A 21,049-nucleotide genomic window follows, 5' to 3' on the forward strand; every position below is an offset into this window, starting at 1 on the left:
ATCAAGATTGTTTTTCCCACCATTCCCACCTGTGCAGATCATCGTGCAGATGCAGGAGAGGATTCCTCCCGCCACGCGGGGGCGCTGTTGTCACTGCCTCACGTTTATCATCTCCTGAAGCAACGTCATCACATTTTACCGAATGTTGTGGAACAGCGTGGAAAAGACTGTCAGCTGTCCAGTAAGTAATATGAATAAAACGATTTCGAAACTCTGATTTGTTTTTAGTCACGTGTCTGTTTAAGGTTGTAGGACAGGATGCAAATGGTTGCTAGCATAGCCTGTGATAAATGAGTAAAATGTGTGCATTCATTTAGACCCAAAATGAGGGAATCCGTTCTCCTGCTCACATCATGTGTAGTCGTTTGTCTCCTCCTGAGCTTCAGCCAGGCTGCCAGACAAGGACAGGACATCAGATGTGGAGGTATGTGTGTTCTCGTCCTCTATCGATCAGTCTCCGCTCACTAGATAGCTTTTCATGCATCTGCTGCTTCCTCCTCAGCCTGCAGGGCTCTGGTGGATGAGATGGAGTGGGCCATCTCCCAGATAGATCCCAAGAAAATGATCCAGACGGGATCCTTCAGGATTAATCCGGACGGGAGTCAGTCCATCAGAGAGGTGAGACAACCATGAGGTGTCCATGATCCCTCTTTGGATGGAGGCTGCGTCTCAGCATCTATGGAAATCTTAGCCGCATTAGCAGGTTTTTAGGTTTCTTTTTAAAAATAAACATTTTATTCATGTTTCAGAACATGCCCAGCTTCACCACATATAACTTTTAAAGTAAAACAACGAACAAATATTGATGCATTAAAAAAAATAAATAAATCGATGGTTACATTTTCAACAAAGATGTTTGAGGATATTTGTTGAGAGTTTATTTTTAGAAGACCGATTTTTACACAAATATAACTTTTGGTTGAAAATGTTCACAAATGTGATTTAAGCAGCAACTTTTTGCTAACAGCAGAAAGAAAAACGAGCTTTTATAATCGGGATTGTGCCAATAGCCTCGTGTGTGTTCTTCTGCCCCCAGGTTCCTCTGGCTCGCTCTGAAGGGAACCTCCTGGAGCTGATGGAGAGTGTGTGTGAGAGGATGCAGGACTACGGGGAGCGCACCGACCCTTCCACAGACAGGAAGTCTTACATCAGGGTCAAATCTCGGAGCGGCGAGTCCATGGACCTGTCCGAGGCCACGCTGGATTCCAGAGTTACATCAAGTTTAAAATTTGCAGTGAGTATAGTTTTCTGTGCAGTTTTCTAGAAGAAACTAATAACGGCGCTTTCATTCTAATCTGCTGTATGGTTTGTTTCTCTAGTGTGAAACAATCGTTGAACATCATGAAGATGAAATAATTGAATTCTTTGCTCACGAAAGAGAAAATATCAAAGACCAACTCTGCAGCAAGAGAACCGGTCTGGTTTATTTTTGTTTCATCCTCATTTCCATTGTTTAGCTCTGCTGCGGTGTTTAGAATAAATTGATTATCTCTTTGTTTGTTGGCCTTTGCAGATCTCTGTGACCACGCTCTAACGATGCCCCACGACGAACTTTGATGTTCAGCTCAACTGCCGTCTCTCCTCAGCAGGAATTTGGTGCTGTAACCTTTTCTGTTTTCACTTCTAAACATTTTTATGGTGCAGATAAATACTACTGTAATATTACAGATTATTTAGGATCACTTGGAGCCTCCTTATACTGTAACTTTATTTGGTCTGTGCTGCCTCGTGTGAGGACTGTTCTGTTTTTTAAGGATTTTCATGAATTCAAACTGTGAATCTGCAAATATAAGTTGGACTTTCCTGTAGATTCAGCTTTTCTGACCTGCTTTTGGGTCTAATTCTGTTTTCATTAATGTCTTCATTCATCCTCAGTGCCAGATACTTCCTCCCAAAGCCAAGAACATACATGTTCAGACTCAAAGCAGCTATTAGAAATTATTTCCAGTGGATCTACATTCCTTCTGCCCATTCATCAGTGAATTTGTCATTTGATGCCAAATGATGCTTTCAGTTTATTTTTTTTATTAAAGTTTAAATTCAGTCCACTCTAGTCCACTTTTGTGTTGCTCAATTAGATGCTCCGTTGGGTTAAACTGTCGACTGGTCTCATTAGAGTTAAGACAGAAACGTGCCTTCTAGCTGATAATCTCTGGTAATTTTACACGACTTTAAGGAAGTTCCCGCCAGACATCCGTGAACTTGGTCTTGTTGTTTGTGCATCTTTTAAAGCACAAAATGTTTCAGAATCTCTGCTATTTTATTGAAACAGTGATGTGGTTCTGCACCAGAATGTAGCTTTCTGTTCAGTTTAGTAAATGCATTATTGAATATATTGATAGTAGACACTGAAAGCAAAAATTATAAGGAAAAGTCCCCAAATTTCCTTACATATATATTCTAATTTAAAACAGGCAACATAGAAAACCGTTAAAACCTTTTATTTTACTTTTATTAAATCAGGAGTTATTTTGTGGTTTATTTTAAAACTTTTCTGTTCTTAGTTATTTTAAAACACTCTCATTTGTCTTTTTTATTATTATATTTGAATGATGCGTAAACTGGCTGAATTTGTAAACCATCAGCTAATAGAAGAGTCATTTGGCTTGATTTAGCAAACAGAAAAATCAAGAGGCTCAACTGCAGGCTATCTTTATGTATGTATTTAACTTCTAAGTAACTTATAGTTTTTGTCACATTGCTCTTTGGTTAAACACTACCAGGAAAGCTGAAATCTCTGTTTATATTTATAACCTTTACTGCTATATGAGCATCAAGACCAAAGAGAAATTTATTTGATGTCAAACGGTTTTTTATTTGTCTGAAGAGGATTGTGTCATCTTCTTTAAGTTCTGATATCTTTTTATTAAATATATTTCTACGTCATCAAACATCTGGTCTCTGATCCGATCATTCTTATGCATAAGAGGTACACCTGATGATGGCTCATTTTATGTTAAATCACGTTTAGAGGGACAGGATGACAGAATTTAAAATGCAAACAAAAATAAATCTTTTAAAAAGTAATGAAGTTATTGAATATAATGTAATCTGTCAAGCTTTTCTTTATTTGTACTAAACTTAATCAGCACACGACAAAACAACCTGTTGATCTATTTCTACAACACGTCTCTAAAGCTGCAGATATAACCTCACTAGTCCTTGTTTTCACCCTTCAGCAAATGAAAATAAAAGCTTTTAAAACGACACCGATACTAGAGATGAAGTACAAGTACTTGACACTAGTTTCAAATATGTAATAAAGGTTGTTAGTAAAATATTTTCAAGTGTTATTAAATTCAACACAGATTTGACATAGGATCAGATTAAAGTTGTGTAATCTTAACCTTTGACCTCATTAGAATCTGTCTGGTTTGTCACATTCTCCTCCTCCGCTGGATGCTCCTCACTGTCACCAGATTTATTTGGCTCCGCCTCCTCTTCACTTCCAGATGAGGTTTCCTCTTGTGCATCACTAGAGCAGCAAATGTCTCCTTGAGCTGAGTCAAACTCCTCATTACTCCTCTCTATGTTGGCATGAAGTCTAGTTTTCTCATCCACTATGAGAACTCTGTCATCAGAGACGTGGCGGCTGGGACCGCCGCAGGACTGAGTGTCTTCATCATCGTGTGGCTCCTTCCCGTCCTCCTCCATGTGTCCTATCTCAGCACGTTTCTTTAAAACATCTGGCTCTCCTACTTCATCCAAGTTCTCAAGTTTTTTATCCACCACCACATCTAAATAACTCACATCTTCGCAAACAACTTCCGGGTCCCACAGCTCGCTCACCTCCTCGTCTTCGCTCTCGGAGTCGGGCGCCGTATGCTTCCTGATGTGATTCACCACGTCCCGAAGAGTCTTTGGATACTGAGCTTTTTCTTTGTGTGCAGCAGATGGAGAAAAGTGTGGAGAAAGGTTTTCATCGTGTGAAGTGGTAGTCGGAGGTGAAACGGGGGGTGAAGAGGAGGCAGAACATGGGAACTGGGTGGACTCGTCACAAGGGTCCAGATCAAAAACAGGAGTAGTGATTTCTGCAGTATGTGCAGCAGGAATGTCAACAATCAGTGGTGAATTACAGACCGAGACCATTTCCAAAAGAGGACCACGGTCTTTCTTGGACTCAGGAGATGCAGAAGGAAGAGTTGGGATGCTGGGAAGTGGGAGCTCACCTAAGAGTGACTCCTCCTCTAAAGCTGATGAATGAGAGGGAATGGAGACGTGTGTTAGCAAGATTTCAGTATTTATCTGAATATGCGCGTTTGTGTCTTGACTAAGGCCTGTAATAAGATCACAACTTTGAATGGCATCGCTTTCTTCTAGGCGTAAAACATCCTCATGTTGGTTAAACTCCCATTGCTGTTGGAGAAGGATGACGTCTTGACCGTCACTTGGATTTTCTTCCCTCTCTTCTTCTGCTTCAGGTGTCTGTATGATATCAGTGACGCCCTCGTTGCTTTCTTTAGAAGACTTTTCATCTTCAGCCTCACCACATCCAAGCTGTTGAGGCAACGTTTTGACATCTGGGTGCTTCTGCGGTTCTTTAGCTGCATCACCTGTATCTTTCTGCTGTGACATCACTTCCTCCTTCATGTCTGAGGTAAGGGAGTCCCTGTTGATTTTGCTTTCACTCTTTTCATGCTCGTGTTCAGCTCCAGATTCTTCATCAGTAGCTGGAATTGTTGCTTCAAGAGGAGGAGGACTTGGAAGCTGGTCTGTGTGAGAAGTGAAGTCAAAGGAAGAGTCCGCTGATTCAGAGGGAGGAGAGGGAAGCTGCAGCAAAGAGAAGGGTGAGGTGCTAGTGAGGGCTGAAGATGTCACCAGGTCAGGATCGAGCTGTACCCGTGTGTTTGACTCTGTTAATGCTGAAGAAAATGAAGGATGGAGAGGAGGAAACAAAGAGTGGGAGAAGTCAGGAGATTTAGGAGATTCATCCTCAACAAGGAGAGTTTTGTCTTGTTTCTGATCTGTTTTACTTGTGGATTCAAGCTGTGTTTCATCAGCTTCTTCAATGGAAGTTTTAAGATGTTGATCAGCAGTGTCTTGCGACAAATCTGCCACTCCCTTGTTTTCATCTTCTGCTACCAGAGGTCTGAAGTCCTTACTGTTTTCCAAACAGTCAGTTTCCTCAGGTTGTAGAACCTCAGCAGGGTTTTGTGTCTCTGCGTCCTCCGGAGACAGCTCCGCTTCCTCATCCTTCAAGTCAAAGTTCGGTTCTTCTCCTTCAGGCTGCTGCTCCACCACACCGTCGGTTAGACAGATCCCAAGGATTCTTTCAGCTCGCTCCTCCAAAGTGTCTGGTTCAGAAAGCAGAGGTGGCTGGACGCTGGGCAAAGGGACGTCACTTTCTACCTTCTTCTCTTTCTCCGAACCCAGATCAGTTTCCAGAGCTTCACTCGTTTTTAAAGCGTCTTTGTTTTGCTGACTTGGCGGGTCGTCCTCCAGCTGCTGGTTTAAGTCAGAGGAAATAAAAGGTTGATCATTTGTAGAAGAGAACGAATTTTGAACAGGCACTTTCTTGGGTGAAGGAATCAGCTCCACTTTAACGACAACACAGCTTGTGTCTATAACCAGTAGACCCTTCCTGTCCTCAGTGTTCACTTTGCTTACGTCTTTGTCCATCTTATGGTTACTCACAGCTGAACTCGTAGAACCAGGCTCTCTCCATAAAGGATATCTGAGGGACACAGGCTGCACCGATGGTCCTGCTTGTCCCACGCTTGTAGAATCATTATTTTCAGCAATGTTTTCCAGGGAGATAACATCTCTGTCTCCTAGATTGTCCTCAAGCATCTCCTTTCCTGTGCAGCTTGGTGCTCTGAAGTCCACTTCATCTGCAAGCTGGCTGATCTCAGATCTGTCCTTTAGATCAAAAGAAACCTCTCTTCTTTCTGGACTTTGAATGGATGTTTGGGAGGTGCAAACCGGCAAAGACGATGTTCCAGAGGCACCGGCGATTCGAGACACGAGGCAGAAAATGGTCATCCCACCTGTTTTTTTGTTTAGTCTGAACTTCCTTCCTTCGATAATCTTTGAGCTTGTTTCCTGCTTTCTGCTTGGATGTTGTAGAGCCGACATGCTTCCTGTCAGCATCTGAGATTTCTGAGCTTTCGTGAGATTTGCTTCCTGTGAAGCAGCCTCCTCCTGTTTTAAGCCTACCAGCTTGTGGCAGCTTTTGTTTTCTACAGACTTCCTGAATTCCCTATTTTCTACATCTGCAGCGCCAGCTTGCTTTCTGGGTGTCAGCTGTGACCAGTAGACTTGTCTCTTACCAAGCTGTTCCAAACTTGTGTCATCGTGGTCTTTTATAGGGGAGGTTTTAAGAGGATTATTGTAGGGAGGAGGACCCACATATTCTGGAGGTTGGCTGAATATTCCCCTCTGGTAGCTGGAGTTTTCCTTCATGTAATTTCTGTCAGGGGCAGGAGTTGTTGATGGAGCGTGCTGTCTGCGTCCTCTCTCCCACAGCTCAGATACCATGCTGCATGGAGCTAATTGGACATGCTGCAGGTGTGTTTGAGGTCCTGTCCTGTATCTGGGGTCCCTCCCTACCAGCCCCTGGGAGGTTCCCAATAATTCAGCCTCTAAACGTCTCCTCCTTGGCAGTGAGTGACTGTACCGCGCCGCCCAAGCCTCCAGCTCTCGATAGCTGCTGTCGTTTCTCTTGGCAGGAAATTCTTGGTTACAACCAAGTGTGTTGCTGGGCTCCCACCTCCGCTGCCACCCGTCCTTCGTATATCCTCTCTCATAGTCCCTCACAGCTCTATGAGACGCCCACTCCCTGTCACTGCCTTTGTGTTGCTGATACTCCACCTGGTGGCGCCAAGAGTCCAACATAACAGGGAGGTGGGGGGAAGAAATGGAGGGATCCATCCAGTGTGTGTACCCGTGTGGAGCAGTTTTTGATCCTGCAACAGTCCAGTTCCTGGTCTCTCTTTCATGTCTGTCGTGACAGCTGTAAGTAAAACAGAAGTTACAAAGAAAATATGACAGCACGTCAGATTGTGGACATTTGCTAATCCTTTAAGCTCTATTCTAAAACATAAAGATGAAATATCAAAACTTCCCTTAAGGACACCTTGCAGCTTGATTGTTGTTCAGTGTTAATTGTACCAGAGGTGTCTGTGCCTGAAGGCACTCCAGTCTCTCTGCTTTTATAGGGGTTAAATATTTGTAGATAATTTGTGTAATTTCGGAGTGTGATCTTGGTCACTTCACATGACCTGCAGCCTTCTATCAGATCTTAGGGACAAACTGTTTGGTAATGAGGTTGGACTTTCTTGTTTATCCACTAACTGATATTCACAACCTTTCATATAGAAATAGGAGTGTGACGCACAGCCACGTCTTTTTCACATTTCCTTGTACTAAGCCAATAGAATGGAACCATGTCACCAAGTGGGTGGAGCCAAGCTTGGACTTTAAAGACCAAGTTCCCTCATTTCCATACATTTGTAGTGGTCTCTAGGATAAATTATTGCTTTGAAAAGATCTTTGTGGGGGGAAAAAAGCTCTGGTGCTCCTAGATGCGAGCCAGAGGAAAGGTGAGCAGAGGATGACAGGATTTGGAGTCTTATTTCCTGACTGTCGTGGGGCGACGGTGGCACAGGAGTTAAGAGATCGCCCTGTAATCGGAAGGTTGCAGGTTCGAGCCCCGCTCAGTCTGTCGCTGTCGTTGTGTCCTTGGGCAAGACACTTAACCCACGTTGCCTGCTGGTGGTGGTCGGAGGGACCGGTGGCGCCAGTGCTCGGCAGCCTCGCCTCTGTCAGTGCGCCCCAGGGCAGCTGTGGCTACATTGTAGCTCATCCCCACCAGTGTGTGAATGTGTGTGTGAATGGGTGAATGAGTGATTGTGTTGTAAAGCACCTTGGGGGGTTCCAGGACTCTAGAAGGCGCTATATCAAATACAGGCCATTTACCATTTTTACCATCTCGTCTCTGATTGGTTAAAAACAATGTGACTCTTCCACTGACTTTGTTTATATTGCAATGTTGACATTTTAGCCTGGAGGAGTTCTGCCATGTTGTGGAGTTGCTAATGCTAATGGTTAGTTTCTACTAGCTGAGAGTTGCTCTGCTCTCTCCTGGATGCTAAATGAACAACAGGCTTCCCCGTCGCGAGCAGTGGGTGAGTCCTTGTTCACGAGGGAGGGAAGGAGGGGGCAGGAGATCGACAGACGGATTTGGGTAGCGTCTGCAGTGATGCAGATGCTAAACCGGTCTGTTGTGGTGAAGGAGCTGAGCCGGAAAGCAAGGCTTCCGATTTACCAGTCCATCTACCGCCCAGTCCTCACCTATGGTCATGAGATAGGAACTCCCTAGTTGGGATGCTGCCTCTGACCCAGTCCCGGATAGGCGGAAGAAGATGAGACGAGACAAGAGTGTTCTAACTTTAAAATTTTATTAATAATTTATGGATTAAATTCTCATTTTCAGCATTTGATATCTTTTCCTTGTGCTGTTTTCAGATGAACTATACACAATTCACTGTGATTATTTTTAATATGTTAAATGACTACAACAGTATTAGTCCAGATGTACATTAAATACAACATTAATGTTATATCAATAATATTGTATTGGATTACGTATCATCAGATAATGAAAGTCAGACAAATTCTAAAGTAAAAGTGTAAAAAGTAAGAAAAAAATGACTCATTTTAACCCTTTGATGATTTCTTAGAAAGTGTTTATGTTGGGGATGGATCAACAAGAGGGCAACTGCCCCTTTGTTGTGGAGCATTGCTCCCATATTATTGTGTCCTTAAATTACATTTAATGTGTTTTGTGTGTTTATCATAAATTATGAATAACCTGAGCTTAAATAGGACCTTTCTGAGTCAGAGGACTCCAAAGTGCGTGCAGTCAGTCATTCACACACATTTGATAGAATCTTTATTTTTCTTATTTAATAATTATCTGAGCATCAATTATGACACATAGTTTTAAAGTGTCTTGTGGGTTTTTGGTTGACACCAACTACATAAAGGAGTCTATTTCATTTATTTTTTTACATACTTCAACAAAGAAGTCCAGCACTGCCACCCAGTCTAGACCTTTAGGCCCACCCTTTGCCCCTCGTAAAAAATGTCTAGATCCGCCTCTGGTTTTTGCTCAACTTACTTGTGTACACAGTTTATCCCAGGAGCAGTACCATATCTGGTGTAAACATGTGGTTGTCCCTGATTGTCTGACCAGAAATCCATCGTGAAATCCCCCCAGAGATCTGAAATAAAATAAATATATATTTCAAAACATTTTCCTTTTCCCCCGCAACTTTAATTTGAACCTTTAGACAGAACTATAAGTTTAGAGGTGTAATTTGAGACACTGAGCAAAGTCAAAGATTACTTAACATAAATATTTTAGATATAATCAGACAGACACAACACAGACCTGAGGCTGCTGTTCAGATCCTTCTTCTCACTGCCCATGAGGTGACATGATGTCTAATGAAGTCCAAACAGGACAGTGTTTTTAGAGGATGGTGGTTTTCAGTCCCCCCTCCTACTCCTTTCTCTCACTCACACACACACACACACACACACACACACACACACACACACACACACACACACACACACACACACACACACACACACAACACACACACATACACAGCCAACGTGTGCAGTTCAAACATCGTGTCAAGAGTTTTACACTTTATTTTATACATAACATCCTTATTATTTACTTCTAAACTCACTAAAATGAAAACAAGAGAAACAAAATGTAAAATTAACAAAAAACTTTTTGTCTTTTGTATTCCGTTTTAATACTGATGTTGCTGTTATTTATCATAAAACATTATTACAATTGCATTTTTAGTGTCCTTCATACTTCGATCTTTCTATGACTAATAAGTATGTTTGTTATTGATAACACACGTAGACTTCCCAGCAGCGTGCAGGTTTATGAATGTGCCCAGTAGCTGCTCAACAACAAATCCACTGATGAGATTGTTTTCCAGCAGTCGTGTGGGAGGTGTTGGGCAGGCGTGAGATAGGGATCTGTTGTTTTGTTGGCTGAACTGCAGCAGCAGGAGTGACGGACAGCAGTTGGGTTGTCTCCTTTTCTTTTAAACTCTCCAGCGTAACAAACAGGCTTTCCTTTCCTGAACAGAAAACCTGTACATCAGCAGAGAGGGGGATGAAGGACAGACGGCAGCCTGCAGGGAGCCCAATCTGCTGCAACCCATGGACAAAGTACACGTAAATGAGATTAATTTAGAGTTTTATACAATCAATTTAACAGAATAACATTCAGCTGTTGAGGAAAAAATTATTAATATTCAGAATATCAACAAGAAACCACTGGAACATCAGTCACTGCTCACAGAGAAGTCTTGTTTGTTCTAGAATTGTTTGCAGTAAAATAAAAAAAATGTATATATATATACTGTGGTATTTATCATGGATGGGCTCTAATTGAAGACAGCTGTCAAATAATAAGTCTAAATCAATACTTTTTAATGTTGTCAGAACTTTTTATTTGTAAAAACATAATCTGTTAATATAATATCCAGAGTGAAAATATAAATACATTATGTTTCAACATGATCTGAAACACTGGTTCAACTGCAACAACGTATCTCAATAATAACTGAGTCCTACTATCACAGTGGAAATGCCCTATAGATGTTGTTGTTTTGTTTATCGTCACGATGCACAAGCTCCACGTCAAATCTGCTCGGCAGGAACTCCTCAAAGAAACTTGGAGTTTTGTGTTCTTTGCGCATTTTGGACGACAGAAGCACCACAGCTCCATTTTTACATAGATGAGCCAACGTCTCCACCAGCAGTGGGTACGTCTCTGGGAGGTAGACGATGTCTGCACAAAGCACCAGATCCCAGTCAGAGGGGAAGTTTAGGTGATCCTGGCCCCAGGACAGAGGGAGGATGGTGGGAGGGGTAGATGGCCAACCATCAGGGGGTTTGTTGGCAGAGACGTTGGCCTGAAGCTGTAGGAGAGCCACAGGTAGGTCTGTAAGGGTCACGTCAGCACCTGAAACAAATTATAAGCCAAATGTGATGCAACGACAATAAAAAAAATACTAGAAAAATTTGCATTTCTTGCAGAAATGCTGTTTGAATGCTGGATAGCTGAAACTGTAAGCTGAAGCTGTTGAACAGCTGAACTGAAGCTGAAAGTAAGCAAAACTGTCAAAATGAGATGAATGTGTTGAAAGATGTAGAAGCAAAAAGCATTAACAAGGAAATAAAGCACAAAAAGTAAGTGAAGAATGGAGAAAAATAATCCTAAATAGCAAAAAACTGAAATCTGTGAACATTGTATAAAAATCTGGACAGCTAAAATGTCTAAACACCTTTTATTTCAGTTGGACAAGTTTAACACTTTAATCTTTACATTTAGCTGAACTGTGAAATTAGCAGCTTATGCTAAATTTGGTAACTGATTGCTGAAGTTGTTGAATAGCTGAAGTGAAGCTGAAACTAAGCTAAACTGTCTAAATGAGCTGAATGTATTTAAAGATTTAGAAGCAAAAATCACCAAGTGTAATAAAGCTCAGAATATAGGTGAAGTATGGACAAAACATGCTAAACAGCATAAAACTTTAATCTTTGAACATTGATTAAAAACTAGAAATTTGAAATGTTCAACAGCTGGCATTTGAATGAAAATTGTTTAATGGGTACATTTTTACAAGTGGCCTAACTGAATTTAGAAACGTTTGCTGATATCTGAAACTGATAGATTAACATATGTTCAGACTTGATATGGGATGGATGAATGGTTGGATGGATTGTTGGATGGATGTTAGATGGTTTCTTGGATGGATGGATGGATGGACGGACGGATGGACGGACAGACGGATGGATGGATTTATATGTGGATGGATTCCTTAGGCCAAGCCGATCGATTTGATGTATCACGTGTGGGTATGTAATTCCATTTAGCCAGATGATGATTGACCTCTCTCAACCAATCAGGGAGCTGGGAGGGAGCGGGGCACTTTCCCACCTTCTGACGGTCAATCAAATTGAACTTGTATCTAGTTTTAAGTACAGATAGTTCAAAAAGATCAAAAACTGGAGTCTGTTATTGGCTCAATATTCAGCTTTTAATATTCATTCCTATGAGACTTGGTTAAAGTGATTTGTAGTTCCTTGTGTTGCCTTGGTAACAGATGACAGGAGTCTGCTTTAAGAAAGCAATGCACAATGTCACATGACTATTAAACTTTGAATAACATTTCTATATTAAAGTATGTTGATACAGTTGTGTCTAAAATGTTAAATGTTGCTAAGCATGTTGTCATTGTAACGCAGAACACATAATAATAATAATAATAATAATAATAATAATAATAATAATACATTTGATTTATAAAGCACTTTACATCTGAAACAAATCTCAAATTGCTACAAAGCTAATTTAACCCGAAAGCTCTGGTTAAAAGATAAGTTTTAAGACCAGATTTAAAAGCACCGGAGAGGATGGAGTAGGACGCGAGTCTGGGAGCTCCTGCCGACTTCGATTAAATTGTTATTCATTTGCGCTTTTTTGATCATATTTCTTGTCCTAATTCTGATTTTTGAATTATTTTGTTGGGACGTTTTAATCGGCTCGGCATAAAATGTCAGCAAAAAATGTTAAAACCCGCAATGCTACTCAAACACAACTGAAGCTTGGTTTGCAAACCGCGGCCACACCCTCGAGTGAGCCGCCGTCTCCGGCAAAGTTTCCCTTGAGCCAAGCTAATCCTGATATCGAGGCTCTCAAGGTCGAGTTGCTTGCTTCGTTGAGGAATGATATTGCTGACATTTTTAAAAAAGAACTTCATGACACTCTGGGTGATGCTTTGTCCACCATTAAGTTCGACCTGCAGGCTGTGAAGACGCAGCTGGCGATCGATAAAGCTGCCAGTGACTCTACCATGTCCGAGCTAAAAGGTACGGTCAAGGAGATGGAGCATGCACTGACTGTTTGCTCTGATGATGTTGCTGAGATGAAGACTACTATCAAGACCCTCACTGCTCATGTAGCCAAGCTGGAAAACAAGTGTGAAGACTTGGAGTCCAGGTCGCGGCGCAACAATGTTAGGATATTAGGAGTACCAGAGGGCACGTCCACCACTGCTGCCGTAGCCTCCCTGCTAAAAGAAGCATTCGACCTGGGGAAGGAGCCGCTTTTGGATCGTTCACACAGGACCCTCCAGCCTACACCTAAACCTGGCGACCGACCACGAGCTATTATATGCAGGTTTCATTACCACACTGATTGTGTTGACATTTTACGACGTGCTAGAGAACGCCGACAGATTAAAGTTGGAGACCGAACCATCTCAATCTTCCCCGACTACACCGTCAAGGTGGCACGGGCTCGTGCTGCATTCAATACGGTCAGGCAGCAACTCCGTGGCATTGAAGGCGTCCGGTACGGCCTGCTTCATCCAGGATGACTCCGCATCACATACAAGGGTGTTGAGAGGGACTTTGTCTCAGCAGAAGAGGCAAGTGATTATGTTAAAACTTTGATCTCTGGGTGAGCCTGAATAGCCTCCTAGTTTGATGCTGTAATGTAACTATGTGCTCACGCTCTCGTTAGGTTTAACGCCACCTGTGCATTGTTTTCTTAGACCGCTGTGCCAGTTATTATACTGTTGGTGTGCTGGTTCCTTTTATTTTCCTTGTTATCTAATGAGACTGAATTATATTCAAAGGACTAGGTGGTATGTTGTTAAGCGCACACTGTCATACTGTAGAGAAGTTGGCGAGAGGTTGTGGTTCATTTTTTTTTCTTTTCTCTCTCTTGTTCCCTCTCTCGCTTTTATTTTGTATTTAGACGTCAGTTAGTCCAATCACTTCTGTGAACCATTTTTTTTTTGCTACTTTGGGGTACACTGCTGTCTCCTTTGTTTTATTTTGTGGAGACTTGGGGTGTGTTGGGGGGGGGGGGGGTTGGGGGTGGAGGGGGTTGGGGGGGGGGGGGTTGGGGGGGAGGGGGTTGGGGGGGGGGGCTGTCCCACTTGGCTCTTCATGGCCACCTGCATCTTGGTTTTGTCTTTTTTTTTTCTCCTTTTTATGAATGGTTAATGGTAATATAGACCCCAGCATTGCTGGGTCAGGTACGCCTCTTAGGTTTATTAGTTGGAATATCAGAGGTATGGGTAACCCTGTTAAGAGATCTAAGGTTTTCACTCACTTGAAACGTCTGAATTCTGACATAGCCTTTTTACAGGAGACTCATCTCCGTATTAAGGATCAACATAGGTTATATTGTCCTTGGGTAGGTCAGGTTTTTCACTCAAATTTCAATTCAAAGGCTAGAGGAGTGGCCATTCTCATCAATAAGAAAGTTAAATTCTCTTCGACCAATGTTATCGCTGATGGGAACGGTAGATACATAATTGTTGCTGGCACCCTAATGCAGAAAAAGGTTTTGTTGGTAAACGTATATGCCCCGAATTTTGATGATACTGAATTTGCTAATAAATTACTAAGTAACATCCCCTTTCTGAATACACATTTGCTTATTTTTGGTGGTGATCTGAATTGTGTTTTTGTTCCAAGCTTGGATCGTTCTGGTCCTCGTAATTTGACTCCATCATCTATGTCTAAAACATTTTCAGATTTTATGATACAGAATGACCTTGTTGACCCATGGAGACTTCGCAACCCTACAATCAAAAAATTTTCGTTTTTCTCCCAGGTCCACCAATCTTATTCCAGGATTGATTATTTTTTCATCGATAGAACTCTCAATTCATGTGTTACTAACTCCGACTATTCTGGTATTGTGATATCTGACCACTCTCCTCTGCTGTTAGATGTTCAACTCTCTGCATATAAACGTAGCCCTCCTCTTTGGAGATTTAATTCTCTCCTTTTGGCTGATAAAGAATGTTGTGAATTTATTTCAAGCTCTATTGACGAGTTCTTGTTGTTTAATCGGGATGATTCTGTTTCATATTCTCTGCTGTGGGAGACTCTTAAATGCTATTTGAGAGGTCAAATTATTTCTTATTCTGTATGTACTAATAAAAAGATTAATGCCAGGCTTAAAGAACTTACGGTGGCAATTAGTAACTTTGATCAAATTTATGCACTGAATCCTTCTCCAGAATTACTCAAGCAGCGCCTTGATTTGCAAGCCGAATTTGATCTTATGTCAACCAAAGAGGCTGAGCACTTATTACTACGCAGTCGTGGCTCATATTATGAATACGGTGACAAGGCTAATCGCTTGTTGGCGCATCAGTTACGACGTCAGGCCTCTTCACGTGTGATACCTGGTATTAAAAACTCTTACGACAATATTACTACAGATCCTTTGGAAATTAACTCTACCTTTAAAGCATTTTACTCTCTGTTGTACAAGTCAGAATTTCCCACGGATAAAGCTAAAATGAATGAATTTCTTCAGTCTCTTTCAAACCCGGTTATCGGTACTCAGAAGGCCGGGCAATTGGACTCCCCACTATCTGCTGATGAAGTATTAAAAGCTATTACAGCTATGCAGTCTAATAAAGCCCCAGGCCCGGATGGGTTTCCTATTGAATTTTATAAAACATTTATTGGTAAACTGGCACCTTTGCTTTTGTCTGTGTTTAACGAGTCCTTGGAATCAGGTTCATTACCTCCTACTTTCACGCAGGCCACCATAGCGCTCCTTCTTAAAAATGACAAGGACCCAACTTCCTGTAATTCTTACAGGCCATTATCTCTGCTTAATGCCGATGCAAAGATATTGGCTAAAGTAATTGCGTCTCGCCTTGAGGATGTGCTTCCTCAAATTATCTCCGAAGAGCAGAATGGCTTTATAAAGGGACGGCAATTATTTTTTAATACCCGTACACTCTTTAACGTTATTTACTCAAAGCATCTATCTCAACTTCCTGAACTTGTGATTTCTTTAGATGCTGAAAAGGCTTTCGATAGGGTGGAGTGGGAATACTTGTTTGCAGTTTTGAAGAAATTTGGTTTTGGTGATAAATTCACTTCTTGGATTCAGCTTCTTTATTCATCCCCTAAAGCCAGTGTTCATACTAATGATGTTTATTCTGATTATTTTGCGCTGGGTCGTGGTTGTCGTCAAGGTTGCCCTTTGTCACCTTTACTCTTTGCCATTGCCATCGAGCCGCTGTCCATTACATTAAGATCTTCTTCTGGATTCAAGGGAATCCCCCGTAATGGAATTACACATAAAGTATCATTGTATGCGGATGACTTGTTATTATATATGACTGACCCTGCTCGCTCCATTCCTGCTGTTTTAAGTATTCTGGAGAACTTCAGCTCGTTTTCAGGTTATAAATTAAATTTAGGGAAAAGTGAGTGTTTTCCTGTTAATACGGCAGCACGTCAACTCCAACAGTCCGTTCTACCCTTTCGTCTTAGTCCCTCTGGGTTTAAGTACTTAGGGGTTAACGTGACTCGCTCTCTATCTGGCCTTAAATCAGCAAATTTGTCCCCTCTTTTATCTAGGATCACATCTGATATTCAAAGATGGGGTAATCTCCCGCTTTCTTTAATCGGTAAGATTAATGTTGTTAAAATGAATATCCTACCAAAATTTTTATTTTTATTTCACTCAATTCCCTTATTCTTGCCTAAACATTTCTTTGCTTCACTGGACAAGATTATTGGTTCTTTTATTTGGGGAGGGAAGCCGCCTAGGGTTTCTAAAACGTTGCTGCAGCAATGCAGATTTAGTGGAGGACTTGCATTACCTAATTTTCTAGCTTATTACTGGGCCGCTCACATTCAAAAACTCTGCTACTGGCTAAAATCTTCTGGTTCATCGTGGTGTAAATTGGAGCTATTATCATGTAAGGGCTCCTCTCTACCAGCTTTGCTCTATTCCTCTCTACCCGTAAAACCCTCTTTGTACACTGATAATCCGGTGGTTCTTAACACACTCAAAATCTGGTTTCAGTTTAGACGACACAATAATTTTGTAATGCCATCCTCTTCGGGTCCTCTAACCAACAATCATTTGTTTCCCCCTTCACTTTTGGACACGACATTCTCAGTGTGGTGTGACAAGGGTATAGGACAGTTTAAACATTTATATGTGGATGGTGTCTTCGATAGTTTTCCCAATTTGTCTTCTCGTTATAATCTCCCTATTACCCATTTGTTTCGCTATTTTCAAATTCGAAATTTTGTTGCCAAGTGTTTCCCGAATTTCCCCTTTTTACCTCCAGAACAGCGGTGGGAAACTATGTTAAATTTTATTCCTCATCACAGAGGAACCATATCGAAACTTTATGATGCTATTCTGTCTCTTAGTAACCACTCTAAGGTTAAGCTTAGGGATATATGGGAAGGAGAACTGGGAATTGGAATACATGAGGAGTCTTGGGAACAGGCTATAGCAAGAGTACGATCTTCCACCTCCTGCGCTCGTCTTGGACTTATCCAATTTAAGGTCATTCATAGGGTGCATTTCTCTAAGTCTAGACTTTCTGAACTGTATCCGGAAGTGGAAAATAAATGTGATAAATGCCAGGGTTCTCCTTGTCACCTTAGCCACATGTTTTTTTTGTGTCCTGAGTTACAACGTTTCTGGACAGGGTATTTTGCTATTATGTCAACTGTTCTTGGGGTAACTCTTCATCCTTGTCCTCTGATTGCGGTATTCGGGATTCCTGACCGCTCACTTATACTGGACTCTACACAAAAGGATATCATTGCCTTCACATCCCTATTAGCGAGACGTTTAATATTGTTACATTGGAAGTCTGCTAAGTGTCCTACTGTTTCCCAGTGGCTTAAAGATGTCATGTTTTTTTTAAAACTTGAAAAAATTAAATATACGCTGAGAGGGTGCACGGCCAGTTTTTTTCATAAGTGGCAACCCTTTATCTCTTATTTTACTAGTTTAGAGGTATTACCTGTTTAATTGTACTTCTGTTGTTGTTATATTCCGGTAATATGCTTGACGGTTGTGTTGATCTGTGTGGGACGGGGGAGAAGGGGGGGGGGGGGGGGGGGGGGGGTTGGTATGTTTTTTTTTTTTTTTGTCTAATTGTCTTGTCCCCCCTTTTTTCTGTTGTTGTTGTTTTGTCTGATTGTTGTTATTTACCTAGAAAAAAATGAAGAAAGGTTAATTGTATTTTGGTAATTGCAAGTAATGTTGTTTTCTTCTTTCAATAAAAATATTTTAAAAAAAAAATTAATAAAAAATAAAAGCACCAATAGTCTGTGGTATCCTCAGATGCCCTGGGAGGGAATTCCAAAGTCTGGGTGCTGCTGAGCAAAAAGCATGATCAAGTTAATACAAGACTTCAGGGACCAAGCAGGTTGAATTGATGTATCATATGTGTGGGTGCATATTTCCTTTTAGGCAGATGATGATTGAAAACTCTCAGTCAATGAGAGAGCAGTGAAGGAGGAGGGGGCGGTTCCTGCCTTCTGACTAGTGTTAAAATGTCAGCTATGCTGCTAGTTTTAAGTGAATCGAGCTCAGAAAGATAAGAAACAGCAGTATGTCATAGGCTCAATATTAAGCTTTTCACATTCATTTCATTGAGACTTGTTTAGGGATATCCTTATGCACTTGTGTTACCATGGTAACAGATGGCAGAAATCTACTTCAATATGCTTATGTTCAATGTGCCATGACCTTTTTAAAAGTTTAAATAATGTTCGCATGTTAAATTACTTTGATACAGTAGTGTCTAAAATGTATGAAATGTCGTTGCTAAGCTTGTTACCATGGTGACAGATAACGCATTTAAAATTTAATGCAAGATTCCTGAGACCAAGCCGGTCGATTTGATGTATCATGTGTGGGTGCTCGATCCTGCTTGGACAGAAAATGGTTGTACATTCTCAGCCAATCAGAGAGCAGGAGTCTCTTATCAAACATTGCGTAGAATCCTTACTAAAACCGTAGTTAAGCTCAGCAAAAAAAATGTACTTACGCCAAGTACGTAGGTTTGTGATATTTCAAACATGGAGTACGCACAGCTACACGCAATCTCCGCTTCATAAATCAGAAACTATCTAGAAAGGTTCTCAACTACATTTTAGTCACATCCCGCCCTCACCACGCCCACTTACTGCCATAAGCAGTCAATGCAAAGTGCCTTGTGGATCTCATGCATATACATAAGCCGGCTGTTGCTGCGCTCCGCTGATGACATGGCGACCGTAGATCAAGGCAGATCAAGGAAGCGCAATTTCACAGAAGCAGAAATTGAGGTACTTGTGGGTGAGGTGGAGAAATAAAAAGGACATGTTTTGCAAAACAAGTAAGAGAAAATCCACGGAGTAGCACAGCATTGCTGAAGCCGTCAATTTTGTGAATTCTTCACAGAGATCTGTGGCGGATATAAAAAAAAATAATTGTCCAATCAGGATTCGATCCCCAGACTCCCAGGTGGTCATCTGTGTGAAATCTTGTGTGCCTACCATTAATGTTCTAGAAGCTATGAGGAGAACATTTCAGCTATCTGTCAGCCACAAGAGCCTTTTTATAAGAGGTTTAAATGGAGGAAAGCTGGCACAGTCCTCGACACATGTAGCACAAAAACCATAAAACTTACAGGAAAACAAAGACAGCACTTCGAAGCTGACAAAATAACCCACTGAATTGGAATAAATCATTAGTGTATTATAAAAGATGTGGTCAGTGGAAATTTTTGTTTCAAGATTTCATAAATCAATCATTTAACAGTGCTCAGCTGCTCAGATGTCATTGCAGACCTCAAAAATGTTTTTCCACAGGTTTAAACAGCCAAATTTTCATTAGTCAATTTTTTACTTTTTAGCAGCTTTGTATTTTATTATAAAAGATGTGAGATTGTAGTCTCCTGTAAGGATACTTTACAAATGTATTTTACGTGTTTTATGTCATTTTCCTCTATTTCTTTTACAATATATACACTTTGTCTTCATAAGTGTTCACTTCATGTCATAATGTAACATTTGTATTAAAAATTCTAAAGGTAATATTCATCTCTTTATGTCGTTCTAGGGTTATTTCATTGACTTTCAAATTAGAAAATGCAATAAATAATCCAACTAATCACCTTTTCCCTAAACTGGATCCTCGGTGTTGCAGACGGAAATACTTGCATGCATTACCATGTTGAACCACTAGATGGCAACACACGGATTGTTTACGTGACGACGTCACGACGCTAACGTACCTCTGCGTGCAGCTAAAATCCCGACAACACCTGTACCAGCTCCCAGCTCTATAACCCGCTTTCCTCTCAACTCCACTGACTGTTCTTCCAGGTAACGACACAGGTGTAACGCCTGGACACACACATAAATGGACGTGATACTACACAGCCTTCCCAACAAATGTCCACGGATTAGTCACAGTCATCCACAGCCTTACAGCTTCCCAGACCGGAGCAGCCACGCCGAGGTTGGCGCCGAACACCTGTTTTATCCGCAGGTCTTCGCCCATCAGGTTGTACACAATGTCCTGAGAGAATGTCTCAGTAAAGAGACAGTCCTCCACAGGGAACGGGTCCTCCTCATCTTCAACAGAAGTCATGACCAAGGCTCGATAAACAAAGCCGAAGAAGTGCTACTTAAATATAGCACGAGCCGCCTGGTGAGGCTACACTACTTCCGGTCCGGTCAGCTTCCAGAGGAAATGTTTCAGCGGACTTCACTTTATTTTCACTATATTTAATGGTAAAATATGGAATTAACTGATCATCCCGGTAACGTTCACGTTATATGCTCTGCCATTGGATAAATCTGTTAAATCACAATAAGGATTAGCATCATTTAAGATGAGCGCGGCTTTTAATTTGAAATAAAACTCGTTTCCGTTTTTAAAGATAGGATCAGCTTTCACAAGCAGCTTGCCTTAAAAGGTATGTTTCAAAGTACTACAACTTTAATTATATATACATACTTTTGTATAATTGACAATGCAGTTCCCATAGAGCACACAGAACATGGCATTTCAGGTTTATTTTTTTTAAAGTCTCCTTAACTGCTTTACTTTGAAAATCAGAGCATTTATATAGTACCACTAGGACATAACTTGTTTTCTCCCATATAGACAAAACTGCACATCATTGACAAAAAGATGATTTATCAGGTGTATAAAGTG

General features: G+C 41.2%; 3 protein-coding genes across 4 annotated transcripts; 1 reads left to right on the top strand and 2 right to left on the bottom strand.

Annotated features, from left to right (window-relative positions):
- The first annotated feature begins 86 nt into the window (after window positions 1–86).
- cnpy2 (canopy FGF signaling regulator 2) lies at window positions 87–2,048 on the top strand. Its single transcript, XM_070549290.1, has 6 exons — window positions 87–181; window positions 318–424; window positions 503–618; window positions 1,037–1,234; window positions 1,320–1,416; window positions 1,514–2,048. The coding sequence occupies exons 2-6, from the start codon at window positions 325–327 to the stop codon at window positions 1,555–1,557; spliced, it is 555 nt and encodes a 184-aa protein (XP_070405391.1). The 5' UTR covers window positions 87–181; window positions 318–324; the 3' UTR covers window positions 1,558–2,048.
- Window positions 2,049–3,240: 1,192 nt separating this feature from the next.
- si:ch211-159e12.5 (uncharacterized) lies at window positions 3,241–9,532 on the bottom strand. 2 transcript variants are annotated; one of them, XM_015959616.3, is made up of 3 exons: window positions 9,395–9,532; window positions 9,122–9,224; window positions 3,241–6,952 (listed from the first exon to the last, which is right to left on the bottom strand). In XM_015959616.3, the coding sequence occupies exons 2-3, from the start codon at window positions 9,202–9,204 to the stop codon at window positions 3,343–3,345; spliced, it is 3,693 nt and encodes a 1,230-aa protein (XP_015815102.3). In that variant the 5' UTR covers window positions 9,205–9,224; window positions 9,395–9,532; the 3' UTR covers window positions 3,241–3,342. The 2 variants fall into 2 exon arrangements, with proteins under 2 accessions (XP_015815102.3, XP_054606033.2); XM_054750058.2 differs by lacking the exon at window positions 9,395–9,532 and having other exon boundaries at window positions 9,122–9,266.
- Window positions 9,533–10,471: 939 nt separating this feature from the next.
- Window positions 10,472–20,646, bottom strand: eef1akmt3 (EEF1A lysine methyltransferase 3). The gene is made up of 3 exons (XM_015959615.3): window positions 20,318–20,646; window positions 20,121–20,232; window positions 10,472–11,002 (listed from the first exon to the last, which is right to left on the bottom strand). The coding sequence occupies exons 1-3, from the start codon at window positions 20,477–20,479 to the stop codon at window positions 10,614–10,616; spliced, it is 663 nt and encodes a 220-aa protein (XP_015815101.1). The 5' UTR covers window positions 20,480–20,646; the 3' UTR covers window positions 10,472–10,613.
- Between the last annotated feature and the right edge of the window lie 403 nt (window positions 20,647–21,049).

Source organism: Nothobranchius furzeri, chromosome 3 (assembly GCF_043380555.1).
Source record: "Nothobranchius furzeri strain GRZ-AD chromosome 3, NfurGRZ-RIMD1, whole genome shotgun sequence".
Classification (NCBI taxonomy): domain Eukaryota; kingdom Metazoa; phylum Chordata; class Actinopteri; order Cyprinodontiformes; family Nothobranchiidae; genus Nothobranchius; species Nothobranchius furzeri.

What these genes read in the sequence shown, in the direction of transcription:
- cnpy2 (XM_070549290.1), top strand. Translation starts at nt 325, where the DNA reads ATGAGGGAATCCGTTCTCCTGCTCACATCATGTGTAGTCGTTTGTCTC. An exon ending in GGAGTCAGTCCATCAGAGAG is followed by an intron (nt 619 to 1,036) that starts GTGAGACAACCA and finishes TTCTGCCCCCAG; the next exon opens with GTTCCTCTGGCTCGCTCTGA. An exon ending in ACTCTGCAGCAAGAGAACCG is followed by an intron (nt 1,417 to 1,513) that starts GTCTGGTTTATT and finishes TGGCCTTTGCAG; the next exon opens with ATCTCTGTGACCACGCTCTA.
- si:ch211-159e12.5 (XM_015959616.3), bottom strand. Translation starts at nt 9,204, where the DNA reads ATGGATTTCTGGTCAGACAATCAGGGACAACCACATGTTTACACCAGA. An exon ending in GGGATAAACTGTGTACACAA is followed by an intron (nt 6,953 to 9,121) that starts GTAAGTTGAGCA and finishes TTTTACTTACAG; the next exon opens with CTGTCACGACAGACATGAAA.
- eef1akmt3 (XM_015959615.3), bottom strand. Translation starts at nt 20,479, where the DNA reads ATGACTTCTGTTGAAGATGAGGAGGACCCGTTCCCTGTGGAGGACTGT. An exon ending in CTGCTCCGGTCTGGGAAGCT is followed by an intron (nt 20,233 to 20,317) that starts GTAAGGCTGTGG and finishes GTGTGTGTCCAG; the next exon opens with GCGTTACACCTGTGTCGTTA. An exon ending in GATTTTAGCTGCACGCAGAG is followed by an intron (nt 11,003 to 20,120) that starts GTACGTTAGCGT and finishes AATTTGTTTCAG; the next exon opens with GTGCTGACGTGACCCTTACA.